General features: G+C 40.2%; 2 protein-coding genes across 3 annotated transcripts; one reads left to right on the forward strand and one right to left on the reverse strand.

The window, feature by feature from the left end:
* Positions 1-3,283: 3,283 nt before the first annotated feature.
* On the reverse strand, positions 3,284-8,245 carry srsf3a (serine and arginine rich splicing factor 3a). 2 transcript variants are annotated; one of them, XM_079265325.1, is made up of 7 exons: positions 8,145-8,245; positions 7,369-7,422; positions 6,601-6,805; positions 6,377-6,514; positions 4,166-4,189; positions 3,993-4,073; positions 3,284-3,904 (listed from the first exon to the last, which is right to left on the reverse strand). In XM_079265325.1, exons 2-7 carry the CDS (start codon positions 7,370-7,372, stop codon positions 3,877-3,879), a joined length of 480 nt encoding a protein of 159 aa, XP_079121451.1. In that variant the 5' UTR covers positions 7,373-7,422; positions 8,145-8,245; the 3' UTR covers positions 3,284-3,876. The 2 variants fall into 2 exon arrangements, with proteins under 2 accessions (XP_079121451.1, XP_079121452.1); XM_079265326.1 differs by lacking the exon at positions 4,166-4,189.
* A 1,901-nt stretch (positions 8,246-10,146) lies between these two features.
* Positions 10,147-15,147, forward strand: LOC306775089 (uncharacterized protein). The gene is made up of 5 exons (XM_079265315.1): positions 10,147-10,307; positions 12,715-12,898; positions 13,185-13,309; positions 13,785-13,847; positions 13,964-15,147. The coding sequence occupies exons 1-5, from the start codon at positions 10,162-10,164 to the stop codon at positions 15,009-15,011; spliced, it is 1,566 nt and encodes a 521-aa protein (XP_079121441.1). The 5' UTR covers positions 10,147-10,161; the 3' UTR covers positions 15,012-15,147.
* The last annotated feature ends 1,068 nt before the right edge of the window (positions 15,148-16,215 follow it).

A 16,215-nucleotide genomic window follows, 5' to 3' on the forward strand; every position in this document is an offset into this window, starting at 1 on the left:
GGGTTTCCAGAAATGTTTTCAGAATTTTCTGTGGCATCATGAATCACATTTTCAGATGAGAAATCAATTTGAGGCATTTCTTGATTTTCTGTTGGCTCAACATCCTGTTCATGCAGTGTATTTAAAGCGTCCCCTGCATGATGATCACCTCTGACTTGTTGACTCTGAAGAGTGTCAGATTTGTCTGCTCCTTCCAGCGTGGCTTCCACTGATCTATCAGACACCTCCACTTTAAAGTCATTCTCTCTTTCATCATGATCTTCTTGAAGATTTTCACTTTTAGGACTTGAACTTTCCAGGACAGCCTCTGTATAGTTTTGTAGAGTCGGGCTCCGAACCTCAGAAGAACAATCAGGCATAATGGCTGAATACAAATAGCCGTCATGTGTCGAAGGCATGATATCATACTGACTCCCTTGACTTAATTCTTCGTGACTTGTTCTCTCTAGTGGCAATACCATTTGTACTGTTTCGAAGGCTTCATTACCCCTGGTTCTTTCTACATCTTCTTCTTTGTGTCCATGGTCTGATTCAGCAACAGAGTCTTTGACATGCTGTCTTCCTTTGTTTCTACGGCTAGACCCCAGTTTTCTTCTGTGCCCAATGGGGTTTAAGCCGGGGTCATTTTGCTGAGGTTGGGAGTCAAAGGGAGCATTTATTTCTGATTGCAGGGTTTGTGAAGAAGATGCACTCTCCTCCATTTCAGAGAAGAGTCCTTCTTCTTCCTGGTGACCTGTTTGTTCAGCACTGGGTTTTGTATCACCCTCTACTCTGCCTTCAGTCTCATATACCTGACCCAGTGCAGTGTCAACTCTTTCTGTGTCACTAATTTGTGGTTCCTTCTTTTCATGAACATGAAAATCCTTGTTTTTCTGTTCGAAGGCCTCAAAGTTGTTTTCTTTTGCAGGATGTTCATCCTGTTTGTCATCAGGATTTGAAGTGTCCTGATTGGTGGGAGAATCATCAATATCTTTCACTGTCAACTTAGATTGGTCTGTGTCACTGACTTCAGTTTGGTTCATCAGGTTTCCAGAAATGATTTCAGAAATGTCTGTGTTATCATGAATCACATTTTCAGATGAGTAATCAAGTTGAGACGTTTCTTGATTTTCTGTTGGCTCAACATCCTGTTCATGCAGTTTGTTTACAGCAACCTCTGAATGTTGATCACCTCTGACTTTAGGTAAGTTGAAGATCTCATTTTGTTCCTCATTTGTGAGCAACTCCTCTTTTGGTGATGACAATATCTCTTGTTCAACACTGCATTCAGGTTCTGTATGCTCTCTGCTGCTGTGTTTTTCTGTGGTTATCTCCGGTGTGATCGAAGACTCTGTATCTTGACTCACCAAATACTTGTCCTGTAAATTTCCATCCTGCCGTAACCATTCTGTGTCCTCGTCTCGTTCCTTGTTTTCGTTTTCTGTTACAGAACACACATTGGGAAGTTCTTCATCTGGCATCTCCCTGACATTTGATTGGTCAATCATCTGTTGATTTACTGTTGAACTTGACTGTAAACGCAAACTATCAATATTGGCGATGCCAACAAGTGTGCCAACTTGTGCATTTTCTTTAACTTGATCATCATCTTCAGTCTGAGCAGTGTCAAATTTGTCCGTTCCTTCCAGCAAGGTTTCCATTGATTTTTCCTGCACTGCTGTCTCTATTGATAAAGTCATTTCTGTTGTTTCAAGAGTTTCATTATCGCTGATATTTCCAACAACATCCTCTGTAGGTTCATGGTCTGATTCAGCAACAAGGTCTTTGACATGCTGTCTTCCTTTGTTTCTACGGCTAGACCCCAGTTTTCTTCTGTGCCCAATGGCGTGGAAGCCGGTGTCATTTAGCTGAGGTTGGGAGTCAAAGGGAACATTTATTTCTGATTGCAGGGTTTGTGGAGAAGATGCACTCTCCTCTATTTCAGAGAAGAGTCCTTCCTTCTCCTGAAAACCTGCTTGTTCAACACTGGGTTTTATATCATTTTCTACTTGGCTTTCACTACTTTTCACAATCAACTCTGATTGGTCTGTGTCACTGACCTCAGTTTGATCTTTCGGGTTTCCAGAAATGTTTTCAGAATTTTCTGTGACATCATGAATCACATTTTCAGATGAGAAATCAAGTTGAGACGTTTCTTGATTTTCTGTTGGCTCAACATCCTGTTCATGCAGTTTGTTTACAGCAACCTCTGAATGTTGATCACCTGTGACTTTAGGTAAGTTGAAGATCTCATTTTGTTCCTCATTTGTGAGCAACTCCTCTTTTGGTGATGACAATATCTCTTGTTCAACACTACATTCAGGTTCTGTATGCTCTCTGCTGCTGTGTTTTTCTGTGGTTATCTCAGTCACAGAGTCCTTAACATGCTTTTCTTTATGCCTTCGACTAGACCCCAGTTTCCTTCTGTTCCCCGAGAGTTCAGGTGAAGGTGGATGTTGGGTTTCAGTTTGTGAATTGTGAAAATCAGCCAATACATTTAAAGATTCAGTATTTTCTTCTGGTATGTGGCATTGAGCTACAAAGGTACTGTCCGTTAGGTGCGAGTCATCAGTCTTGGATATTTCATTTTGGTTTGCTACCCTACGACGTGAACCAAGCCTTTTTTTCTTTGCACTTTGAGCAGACATGTCTTCTTATCGTCTCTGTTAAAGCCGGAGACATTCAAATCAAGTTTACATCTGTTACACATCCAGACTTTTAACTACATATGTAATACAGTAAACACAATAGTAATTGCTGTCTCCAATTAATACATTCACAACAATAATTTTGTTCTCAAACACAAAACATTGGAATGCATTTTTGGTATTTACCACAACTAACATACCACTAACTTCAGTTTCTTTAAAAACAAACATTGTTTATGTGAATTAGTAAATACATTTGGTCGAAGTAACAAATTAATGTGACAAGATTTCAAGCCTTCTCCGTAATGGTTACGCCGCCACATACACTTACCTCCCAAAACTCTGTCGTCTCATATCATGAGCTGCTTTGCAATGTCAGGTCATCCGCCTCTGCTCAACGGCAAATACATTTCACAAAAGGGAGGAAGTGTTCCTTTACTGGAACCATGACTGAGAACTTCCTGTGTGGGTAACACATGGTGGCTTTAGCAGGCGATAGCAACAACATCCAGTACTTCCTGAACTGAATAAAGCTTTATGTTCCGTATTTACTTTACTAAATGGCTATTGATTATTGGATTAGGATGATTTTTTTTACATACAATTAAATCTTATTTGTTTATGAAACCATCTAAAACACAAAGAAGCAAGTTAAGTCACCTTGGAAAACCATTTATTGAACAAGTTGTTTATCTGCAGCACAAATTGTCAGCTCAGAGAGTCAAGCAAAGTTGAAGAGTAAATGCATTTTCTTTTTTTTTTGCAAAAGTGACATCGGTAAAACACAGAATTACAGATGTTTTTGGCTTGAAGGATAACCTGCAAATAACAGTGCTATTTTTAGCAACATTTGTTGCCAGTTTGATTTCTATCACTGCTATAATGTATTCTCCTACTGGTGGATCTCACATGAATCCATTGCCGGTAATTTAAGAGTCAACCAAGAATTTAAAAAAAGCAAAACAAAAACATGACATGAGCTTTAATTCAAAAGTTTTTTAAAAAACAGGATGGTAATGTAAAACTAAATAAAAATAATAAAAATCCAGTATTCCATTTCAAAACATGCAGGGTACGATAGAATTTGCTTTCGGAGAAAAGGACTACAGTCCTTTGTTGTTAATTCAACAGACTGCCAATACACAATATGTAACTTGACCAACCCAGGAGAAAAGAAAAACATGACTATAAAAATTAGTATTTCCCCCCAACAACAGCAAGATCCGCAGATGAATGCTCCTCGAGGTCCTCATTTTCTGTCGTTGGACCGGGAACGACTGTAAAATAAACAAACTCGTTAATAACTGCAAACAAAAATACTCCAGCCATCATGGAGTCCAGTATGATGACAATAATAATACTTGCCTCCTTGACCGCGAGATGGATCTTGGGCACTTCTTGTCTCTGGAGATAGATCGTTGTCTGCCTCTGTCTCTTGAAAGAGACCTGGTGAACCACACCAAAAAACAAGTCACATGAATTTTACCATTATTTAATCGACAAACACATAGTTTAAATAAAAACCGTTACAATCTTACCTGCTGCGACTGCGGCTCCTCCTCCTATAGTGTACGTCAAGTTAAAAAAAAAAAAACGAAGCAAACAAAATAAAATTAGGAACGATTTTTGCCCTCCTATCACTAATGAAAGCTGGTATTCCTGATCCTTAGAGACATGGATAACACGTGGAAACCTGGTTACACGTAGTGTCTGTTAATAGAAGGACCATCTGCATCCATGAACTGCACCAAGATCAATTCATTTAAAAGGAAACTTTGTCCAATGAGCACCAATCATGGAGCCAGATTTCAGAATATAGAACAAAATCAGGGGTCGACATTAAGGCTTGCCCACACACAACTACATTACAAATTAAATTATGCCAAATGGGCAAAACATGTTCTTAGATCATCTGTCTGCTGCAAGGCTGCTATAAAACACTGGCGGCAGACAGCCTTTGTCAGTGATCTACAGAGTACATGATAAAAGTAAATGGTTCTACACAGTGGACCGGATCACAAACAGACTTTGGGCTTACTTTCAGTTCAAAAAACTTGGATACAAGACATTTTGTGAACCACTGAATTGTGACTGTAGCATCAAAACCACGAGTAACCTACATGTGTTGGCTCTATTGATTGATGCAAAATAACTTTAAAAACAATGACTTTTTAAATGAAGCACTAGAGGTAAAAATATAACGGAAAAAGGGGAAGAACATTTAAGCTAAAAAAAACAACTAAGTACACTCTAGTCCGATAGTTATCACCCAAGATTGCTTAATGTCGAACCATGACAATGCACTCTGTAGCCCAATTACATGGTGAACATCAGATAAATGTAGTTCATCTTTGCAAATAAAAATAGAAGACTAACGTCAAAGTTCCTTGACCACAACTCTGATCTGTAGATTTGTGCAGCTCTGCACTTGCTCTGAAATACTTAACTGCTGAGCGAAAACCGTCAAGCACCTTTGAAAGCTAGAGTAAGCATCAAAACTACAAAGAGCAGGATAAATGCAACTTACTATTTTGGGGGATTTGGACAAGATAGATATGACGCAAGGAAGCCAGACTGATGGTGAGGGAAGTCGAATTGCAGAGAGGATTTGCCACATGATGCAAATGTTGGCGATATGAAGTTGCTTGGTGGCTGGTTGGAAGGGGTAGATGTAGATTTTTCCTGCCTTTTTTTGGGGGAAGGGATGTAAGCCAAGGGCTGTTCCCGTTGATACAGTAGTTGTGTGGAGAATAGAGTAAAGACGCTGATTGGTTGATAATGTGAAGTGGGCTGCTGTCGATTGGATTAAGGTTGGAGGACGAGGAGGAGGATGTTGCGAACTGCATGCTCAGGAACCAAACGGTTGGTGGAACCTGACGACTGGCGGTGCGCCTTGGTCATGTGACAACACCAGCCCAGCTGATTGGGGCTCCCTGGTCAGCAGTCACATGATGCTGAAAGAAGACTAGTTGACTGACTCAGATGGTGAGAAGCGTGGTGGTGACTCTGCAACGGGGTTCAGTTTTATTAATAGATGGCAACTGAACTCAGAAAGAAAACAAAATGTACACCTGCAGAATGTAATTCTAGAAATTACCTATAAAATGTTGGATGGATTATGAAGTGCCTCTAAGATGTCCCCGTAAAGCAATATCACTCTAGTAGAGTGTGGTCTTCTTACAGACATACCATTATAAGAGATCATAAGTGCTGACTTAAGCTGTAAATTTAGCAAAGATTAAAAAAATACCCCTGGAAACAATGAAACTATGAAGAAAGTTTGGTTTAAAAGTGTCACTCTGGTTAATGTCGTTTTATATTTTCAAACACAAAAGTGAGTGACATCAATACATCCAATCCTGAAGCAGTCGGATACACAGATTCTCCATTGATGAGCTCATTTTGTATGTGTGCTAATAATTATTTTATTGATTTACAGCACTTAAGAGTGATAATTCAATTTAGGCCACAGCTATGATAAACTTCTTACTTAATTTTGCCTTAAACATTCACTAAGCATTAATAGGTCTGAGAGTTAAATATTTGTCACTGTGGGAAGTTGACAGACTTAAACAGCTTTGCCAAACTAACTAATATTTTGATGAGTAATAAATAATGCTTATAGTGTGTGGGGAATATAAATATGCTTTGTCAATTGTGCTTGAAAAACAATTAAAAACAATTAAAACAGTGCAAATGAGACTGTAAATAAAAACAGTAAACAGAATAGTTAAGTAGGAACTACATACCTGCGTCTGACCGGAGGACTACGTCGACGACTTACGTCGTCGCGAGGCCGTCTACCCCAGGACGGAGGATGTCCACGGCTCCTTGAGCGCTTCTCCCCATTGGATAACTCGACACGGACCCGACAGCCACACATGTGTCTAAACAAATCACCACATTAGTGGAAAAGCACAAAGCAACATGCACTACAAAGGAACAACTACTTGAAAAATGTGCAGACTGTTACCTTCCATCCAGTTCTTTCACAGCATCGTTTGCATCTCTGGGATCTTCAAACTCTACAAAAGCAAAGCCTGGGGGATTCCTGGCAACCCAGACGCTTCTTAAAGGACCGTAGTACCCAAAAGCACTTTCCAACTCAGTCTTGTTTCCATTGTTTCCTAGATTCCCAACATACACCTTGCAGTCCAGGGGAAATTGGTCAGTTTGACCTAATAGAAAGAAATAAACATGGAGGAATATGTTTAATGTTGCATCACGATAACTTACCCTGCATCTTCCAAGACTTGCAAGATGAATGTTCAGACTTTGCATGACCCTCAACATTTTAGATACAGAAATTCCAAATCACAATAATCTGCATGACCAAAATGTACCGAATTGAATTGGTTCATATGAATGTTATGAACAACCCCACCCCCCTATCTGCTAACACTGTTGTAATTAGAATAATGATAATAATACTTTAGTTTTATATAGCGCTTTTCTAAGTACCCAAAGACACTTTACATGGTGCATAAACAAACAGAACAGACAAACAAAAAATGAAAGACAGAGGAGCAAACAAAACAATGAGAAAATGCCATATACACTTACTAGATGTTATTGCGTACAGTTCAGTTAGTAAATTGATAATTAATCTGAGTACGTCATGTTCCAGGTAGTTTATCACCTGAGCTGAAGAACGTCCTGGGGAAACACCCTGTAGTGTTTGGAGCTGGATCAGATAGTACACTCTGTTATTAACGTTACGTAACAAATCAACGTGACTTACTCATTTCACCAGATTAAAATGTCTTCTTTATTAGAGTCCCACAATCAGATGTGCCTGAAAGGAAAGACAGTCAGACGTTATTACAGCCACATACCAGACCTTTGTGTGAAATACATTGCAACAATTCAATTGAATGTCTATTTTATCTCGGTCTCGTGTTTGGCGAACGTTCTACATCGATATCTTGCGCGAGCGTTTAAAAGAGCGGTTTCTATAGGAGAGGGTTCAAAAACAACATTTCAAATCGTAATTTAAATTCAACCCGTGCCATTAAAACAATACTGCAAACCGGTTAACTGGTGCAATTGCCAAAATAAAGTGGGCTACGTGAATGTTATAACGTGCTACTTAAATGCTAACGTAGACGTGCACATTACCAAGCTAACGCTAGCTAGCATGTAGTTGGAATGTGTTAGCTTGTGCGTCATAACGTACCAGATAACCCTTACTACCGTTTAATGTTGTCGGTTAGTTTACACCGCAGATTTGCCTGATTGACATATTCACTAACGTAGACAAACCTGATACTTTCGTGTCAAACTTAGTTAACGCTAAGAGTTACCAAATGTGTATGCAGCCAGGACTCCCAACCCCCGCGTACAGTAATGCTAGCATTGTTAGCAGCATGTATTAGCATTAGCGAGCATATTTAGCATAACCGCGACGACGGTTAAAGAAAGAAAACATCTGAGCCCGCTGGCACACTAACCGACCTCGTATAATATAAACATTGAGGGGAAACAAGCAGATCGGTATATTTAGGACATGTAGCTCACCCTTTTGTATCTGCTATTCGATAAAAACGTTAGCAGCAGAGAACACGCCGTCCGGTTCAACTGCTAGCTTAACTCATTGTGTCCATAGACACCACCCCCACGTACATATAGACCGACACGCTACATCCGGTTTGTGAGACATGGAGAAACTGAAATGGAAATAAAATATATAAAATCTAGTTCAGGAATATTACAGTGATAGGGATATGAAATGCAGTGATTAACCCAAATATAGCTTTGTAAAGACGATTCAAAGGATCCAGTAACATATATATGAAACATGGGCAGCAGTGATGACAGAAAGTAAAATACAGATCTGTAATGACTCGGGATAGAACAGGATCCGCAAGGAATCGTGAAGACCTTGTATGTGAAATGTTTACTAATTACCTAATCAGTGTCAAGAAAACGAGACAATAGTGCGCGTCCTAATTCCATGAGGAAGTATGAATAGGAAAGAACGGCTATGCTTACAATGCTACAGGGTCAGTTAATACGAGGAGAGGCCAGGATTAAAGATGTGATCGACAGTAGAGAGACCATGCAGGGGGAGAAAGGGGGTTTTAGAACGCAACCAGACTGGCTCGATAATCGGCTACAATGGAATAGGACAACAGTGGATGGTTATAGCCAGTAGTGGGAGCAGTAACACGCAACATCATAGAGGATGTCATCTCCCAAAGAGTGATTTTGCATTTATATAATGAGGTTTGGCTGGAAGGAAAATTACCAGGAAGTGGGAAACAGTTTTAGTAATCAGTTATAGTACCCATCAGGAAACCAGCAACATATCCCACCAATCCATCTAAGACCAATAGCATTGACTTCCCACATGTGTAAAAGTATGGAGCGTATGATGACAGAAAGACTAACATATGATTTGGGAACACGAAATCTTAGGTGAAAACATCAAAGTGGATTTAGAAAAGGAAGGGGAACAAGGGATCCAATAGTATGTGTAGAAGCAGATGTGAGGAAGGCACAAGTGAATAAGGAGGTAGTGGTAGCTTTAACGGGCAGAACAGCAGCAGCAGCAGTAATCCCATAATTCAATGTTGAGTGTGGGAAGAGAATTGGTGATGATTTATCTGTGTTTGCATGTGAGATGATGGCCATAGTTATTGCCTTTCAATGGGTAGAGGACCAGAGAGAGTGGTAATTGCATCAGACATGTGCAGTGTAAATGAGCTTGGAATGTTGCCAGAAGTAAAGAGGAGTTATTGTGAGAAATACCACAATCACTATTCGTATTCAGAATCCATCAACTGTGGGTGTCTGTTGTTTTTGTGTGGGTCCATGCCCATCTTGGAGTTGGTGGATAAAGGAGCAAAAAGAGCTTTGAAGAGTGGAAGAAATAACATTAATGTAAATATAAGTAAGTCAGAAGCCAAAGTGGTGATTATGGGACAAGTCAAAAAGATATGGCAGAACGAATGGAATAAAGGGAGTAAAGAAATATATATTTAAAAAAAATAAACTTGGTTAGGAATGCAAGCTCTAGTGGACAGGTTAGGAAAAAAGAGAGGATTATAACAAGACCAAGGAATGGCCATACTGGTTTTAACAGTTCCCTCTGTTATTGGAAAGCATAATCATGGAAAGTGTGAATTGTGTGAAGAAGAAACTGTGAACCATGTTTTATTGTCCTGTCAGAGGTACGATTCAGGGAGAGAAGTTTCGAAGAATGGATTAAGAGAGACTGGAGAGGAAAATACAATTAATGTACAAAAGAATATTTAGGGTCAACAAGACTAATGGATTTGAAATGTTTTGCTTTCCCTTTCTTTTCTATTATTCGTTTCATTTTGTTTGGTTGTTTTATTTCCTTCGTTTGATTGTCGAGAGGGTATCCTTATCCACACTCCGGAGCAGAAGGTTGCGGTATTGCACCAATAAACTGGATGCCAATAGCCTTAAACCCAGAAGAAGAAGGAGATCCGGTTTGTGAGCCCCGTATCATAAAGTTGTCTGTCCCTGCAGCGCCGCCCGGGAACAGCTCAAATTAAAAGAGTACACAATGGCAGACTTTTGGTATGCACCTATACAAGTTGGTTGCGACCCGCCAATCAAATTTACAGAAGAAGAAGACGACTTTTGTGCTGCCCTCGGATGCTATAATGAAAGAAATGCCAAAACCAAGCAGCAGGAAATAACATTTCACAGGTGAGAATTGATCCTACGCTGATTCTACCGTGACGAACGTGTGGATTTGTTATAGCAATAACTAAAATTATCCCTTTTGCACACGAGAGGATTTTGAAATAGTAACTGATATTAATGTGGATACCACATGCTTGGTATTTGTACTGAATTATTTCAAAGAGGCGGTTCCAGCGAAACTTGAATAAATAAACGTATGCTAGGTTAGCGTTAGCGGCGCTGCAGGAAGCTAAGCTAATGCCAACGTTAACGTTATATTCACGTCGCGAACACAGATACTCGAATATAACGGGCACATGGCTCATGCTTGAATTTTAGTCGTTGTTTTTTTTTTTTACCCAAAACTTTATTCAGCAAAACAATACACGCCATGTAACAAGTAACACAATACAGAACAGGAGCTGATAACACCAACACTATGGAGTGGTCTCACCGACGTCACGATCTCCTTAGTTACGAGGTCGGTCGGCCATGTTGGAGTACATACAGATCCTACATTGCGGCGAGTAAACAAGGAAGTGCGGCGAAAATACCATACTTTGAATCACTGGATAGTGCATCAAAGGTTCGCTACCTGGCCAAATGGAAGGTTATTGGTAACTTGGATCCCTATACGATGAGTGCAGATGGTTTCAGTGCCGATCCTACTTATCTTCCATCGGTAAACTACGCCAACATCTACACGTATCTGAACACCCCCAGTCCTTACACAAAAGACGAGTTGGAGTGCTACAAAGGGCTCGACGCTTATAATCAGTTTGTCAGTGGATGGGTCCGAGACGTCAAAGCAACGGTCGTCGAGAATTCTCATCTCGTCATTGGAAGGGTAAATATATACAGATCTGGTCCGATATTTAGCAATATTCAATGTTTACTCAGTGCAAACAGACACGTGTGTTTGTTTACATTGTACGTGCATGTCATTGTGTGCGTGTGTGTAGGAATTCACTTTCAACTAACTCCTAACTTCATCCCCCCCCCACACATATATATATATATATATATATATATATATATACATATACATATATATATATATGATCCGACGTTAAACTGATATCAAGCAATGCTGAGGTTGCATCTCTGTGTTTCGCCTGTTGTACACGCTCGACACGTCTCTGGCACCGACTGCTGTCACGGGCCGATGAAGCTTCAGTAACCTTCTCATGTCCAAGTTTAATTTATATTTCCTTTATTAAATACTGTTCACAAACGAATTTGCAAATAAAATCACTGACCACTTATAAAGTGATCCGCACATACTCTAGTGTCTGTCACGCATCTCTCGAGATATAAAGGAATGGAATTTGGCGTACATTAGAGTATGTGCGGATCACTTCATAAGTGGTCAGTGATTTTATTTACTAATTAGTTTGTGAACTAAGCAATGAGAGACAAATGTATATATTCTTATGAATTAAAAATTATTCAAGTAGGCAACATCCGGTTGGTAGTGCTTCCCAGTCAGCTCACTCTCATTGGCTGTTGCGGATTTCTGGTCAATAGATAGATAGACTTTATTTCAGACTCAGGGTCCACAGAAGAAGAAGAAACATTCCTTTTATTAGTCCCACCGGGGGGAAATTATTCTCTGCATTTGACCCATCCCTGTATATATGGGGAGCAGTGGGCTGCCAATGACAGGCGCCCAGGGAGCAGTTAGGGGTACAGTGTCTTGCTCAGGGACACTTCGACACAGGACACGGTGCAGCTGAGGATCGAACCGGTGACCTTTCGGTTAGCGGACAACCCTCTCTACCCAGTAAGCCACGGTCGCCCCCAATAGAAGAAATGAAGACAAATACATAAAAAGACAGACACAAACAATAAAAGTACATCGGCCTAGCAATGCCTTACAAAGAGACAGCTGTACCAATGTCGCCACAGCTGGGACTGGTAGCGTGCTAAACCAATATTCCATTGCTGTTATTTTGACGCTACAGGATTTCAATTCAAACACATAAAACATGTTTTGTATCGTATTTATCGTAAGACTCCGATCCAGTCGGTAAAAGTGGGATTATGTCTGTAAAGCTCTCGCACAACAGGATCATTTGGGCAGATAATCTTTGCAGACCATTCTCAAATCTACAACACCTCCACCATTGTCGGGAGGGTAAAATCATGCCCAAAATATACCCAATTATTCTCTAGTGTAGGGCCTGCATTTGTGACTGTGCTTAAGTTAGTTAACGTTAAGCCCATGTCAGGTCAAGAGAAAAATATGAACAAGAAAAAAGCCTGTACTAGTAAAATTATATTCATCAATCATGTGTTATTGAGTAAAGCAGTCCTAAATGGTTAGTTCACAACAGTTTCATGGCGATAACGTATACAAAGTGCCAGAATTGAATCAACAAAAGCATGCAAAATGAAATGGTGTTTTCAAATGGATTTTTTTTGTGTATAGGTTCCCAAAAAATAAGTGTGAAAGACGGGCATGGATGGTAGCCTTGAAGAGAGAGGACTTTGAGCCAACTGACTGCTCGGTTATTTGCAGCTGCCATTTCCAGTCAGAAGACTTCGACAGAACTGGACAGACAACTTGTTTAAAGAAAGGAGCGATCCCGTCATTTTTTGACCACCTTTTCAAAGTGAGTTTCATTGCTTCTTCTAGCTCTGTATCCAGTTAAACCCACCAGACAAGCTGGATTTGATAGGACACATGAGTTAGCTGGGTCCCTTAAATTTACCAGCTACCGTGTAGGTTGTTGTTGTTGAAGTAATGAACGGTTTGACTTTCATTTAAACTGTATGCTGTGGCTCAAACGTTAGCTAACTAGCATTTGGGTAATTCTGTTGTGGCCCTTTTATTATAGCCAGCAAACAGTAATATCTTGATGGTTGTTGTGACGTTGAATCAAAATCTTATCTTTACAGATTAGGGTGTGTGGGGATCATTTAAGTAAAGACTGCTACACCAAGACCATTCTACGACTGAAGATGCAGAAGGGGGGGAATGTGTCGTCCTCATTTGTGAGGTCCACCACCAAGTCTGAAGGGAGGTAAGGGATCAGATCAAGGTTTACCGCAAACGTCTTGCTGGTGCAAAACTGCCACCCACTGTACAAGAGTGTGTAACATCATATAATGTCACTTATATTCTGCTCGCCAACACGTCATTTAAAAAGGTAAAGAGAGCCATCCTGCTACTCTCCTACGCCTTCTCCCTCACCATCTCATTTTTCTCGTTCTCAATGTACGGTATGTTGTTTTGAGTGTCTCTCACCTGCCAGTAGACATGTCTACCTCTCACTGAAATGTTTTGTCATCTATCATTACAGCCTTAAAATAACAAACACAGAGTCAGTGATACCAGCCAGAAAAGAATAACAATAATCATGACAATAATGTTCATGGTTGCAGGTGACCTGAGTTGTTTACCCGCCACATCCAATATTTTACTTGCAAATTAAATTCTCTGATCAAATGCAGAACCCTATTGTCTAATTTAACCAAAGTCATGTTTCTGTTTTTCAGTCATGCAGATGCTGCTCCCTGTGGACAGGATGCACCTGAGAAGGACGTAGGCTGTAAATCAAGGTAATCCTAATTGTCATGTTTGCAGAGCTTTAATAGTGAAGATCTTCGTGGAAGATGTAAGCTAATACTAAAATGGCCGCATAAAACATCTTTCCATCTTTACTCTGCACTTTCAGAATAGTAGCGACAAGTGTGCCGTATGCAGATCATGATTACAGCCAAAGACCCCCGTCATTGGAGGAGGAGCTTCAAGAGGCCCAAAAGACCAATGCATGCCAAGAAGAAGAGCTTTTGAAACTAAGAAAGAACCGGTTCTTTCTTGAACGATTCCAATGTGATGACAGGCTAATTATGTTCTACACGGGGTTTAAAGATTATATAACTCTCATGGCTGTTTTTATGGCTTTGCAACCTACAGCTGAAAGCATGTTAGGATGGGGCCAATCACGAGCAGATCAACACGTTCTAAGAAAGGGATTTGAAGAGCAAAGCCTACCTCTCATAGACCAGTTTTTTCTCTTTCTGTGCCATTTGAGGCAGGGCTTTTTAGTACAGGACCTTGCTACTCGTTTCAATGTGTCACATGCAACTGTCAGCAGAATTTGTATCACTTGGACAAACTTTCTCTATTGCATGTTAGGATCTGTCCTTGTTTGGCCTTCACGAGAAAAAGTAAATGAACTCATGCCTCTTTCTTTCAAAAATACTTTTCCACGTACAAGAGTGATATTAGACTGTACAGAATTACATGTAAAAAGGGACACTTCAGAAGTACTGAATTCAGAAAAATACCCCTATTACAAAGGAACAATCACATTTAAGTCCTTAGTGGGCATAAGCCCATATGGTGAACTTACTTTCGTCAGTGACTTGTATATGGGGTCAATATCGGACAAAGAAATCACACAGTCGTCTGGGATTCTCTCTTTGTTAGAGGAAGGGGACGAGGTAATGGCAGACAAAGATTTCTTTATTGGGGACCTTTTGTCTCCCATTAATGTCCGTCTTGTAACGCCAGCATTCTCAAAGCCTAATAGGAAGCTTACCCCAGAGGAGAAGTTGCAGACACAAGCGATTGCTCGCCTTAGGATTCATGTTGAACGGGCCATTGGAAGAATTAGAGAGTACCAAATTTTTGATAGAACATTACCCACTTTGGGGTCTATAAACAAAGTCTGGACAGTGTGTGCCCTCCTCACCACTTTTCAAGGACCAATATTCTGAACCATAATGTACACAAAACTGCCTTGACTTCTCTACATGCATCTGCTATTGTAGTGTTTATTTCTTGTGACATTGTCATTGACTTTTTAAATCTTTTTGTATAAAAGCATCTTCCAAATGCATACATGTAAATAAACTTGCCACTTGGGAAAAGTTAAGACTTGCCTTTGTTATTTTGGTAAAAAAAAAAAGAAATTGCCATCTAGCTCTTGCTGAATGTAAGAAAAAATGTACATGATTGTCCATCTATTTCCAAGAGGCCATGAAGGCTATCCACAGATCGGTCAATCATTCGCTTGTCTGGGGTTGTGCCTAAGTGGGGAACATTGAGGTTTGATCACAAATCCACATGGCTGAATGTTGTGTATTGTTTTGCAGCTACTAGTGCCATTGCAATGAGGCATTTTTTTTTTTCAAAAGCATTGCTTTTGTTTGTACTGTTTTATACCTCTGTAAATTGACGACAATGCTATCAAAGTCCCCTTATCTTGAGCACACCCTTTTAAAGTTCGTTGATGTAATGCCCTCAGAACAAATGACAAAAAAGCATGGAGGTTTGAGTGAGTTTACATTTTGTGCTGGTTGCACAAAAAAAAACAAGCTTTGAGTTGGACATGTTGCACCTGAGCATAGAAACTGTCCTCGATGTGATGCCAAATGGTTAGTCTTTTGTGAGTGAGAGTGGCAAGTGCAAAACATCCAGTCAGGCAACAAGAGAGTTGCTTGAGTGCACGAGGGAAATGAGGCAGAAGGACCATCTAATGTGCTAACAGCTAACAACCGCAACAGTGCTGACAGAGGGCGCAACGTGGTCCCGCCATTCTCTGTTGCAGGGCGGTGTTTGCAGCGGTAGCCGCTGTGCAATACGACGGCAAGCAAATCCAGTGGGACAAACGCACACAATTTCCATTCATATGATGGGCATCGAATGCAGCACTCTCTTGGTATTGATATCAGTTTAAGGGTACCGGTATTGGTATTTTTTAAATGACAACCAGCCCCAGTTAGCAGACAGACTTACATGTAAATACTTTGTGTTAATAGTTGTAAATGCACCCCTTTTGTTTGCTGTGATGAACACTGAGCACAATTGGTTTTTCAAGAAAAGTCCTACTTTCACCAACCAACCGGCTGTTAAGTTAGGGCCTAAGGTGTGTGATCACATCCTTACAAACTGCAAAAACTCACAGCAAACAGGTTCCCA

Source organism: Melanostigma gelatinosum (assembly GCF_949748355.1).
Source record: "Melanostigma gelatinosum genome assembly, chromosome: 3".
NCBI lineage: Eukaryota > Metazoa > Chordata > Actinopteri > Perciformes > Zoarcidae > Melanostigma > Melanostigma gelatinosum.

Bases quoted from the DNA above. Each gene is read 5' to 3' on its own strand.
- LOC306775089 (XM_079265315.1), top strand. From the start codon at position 10,162: ATGGCAGACTTTTGGTATGCACCTATACAAGTTGGTTGCGACCCGCCA. The intron at 12,899-13,184 runs GTGAGTTTCATT...TTATCTTTACAG, and splicing joins TTTTTGACCACCTTTTCAAA to ATTAGGGTGTGTGGGGATCA. The intron at 13,848-13,963 runs GTAATCCTAATT...CTGCACTTTCAG, and splicing joins GACGTAGGCTGTAAATCAAG to AATAGTAGCGACAAGTGTGC.
- srsf3a (XM_079265325.1), bottom strand. The intron at 6,515-6,600 runs GTAACAGTCTGC...TGATTTGTTTAG, and splicing joins GTGAAAGAACTGGATGGAAG to ACACATGTGTGGCTGTCGGG. The intron at 4,190-6,376 runs GTATGTAGTTCC...CGTACACTATAG, and splicing joins AGTCCTCCGGTCAGACGCAG to GAGGAGGAGCCGCAGTCGCA.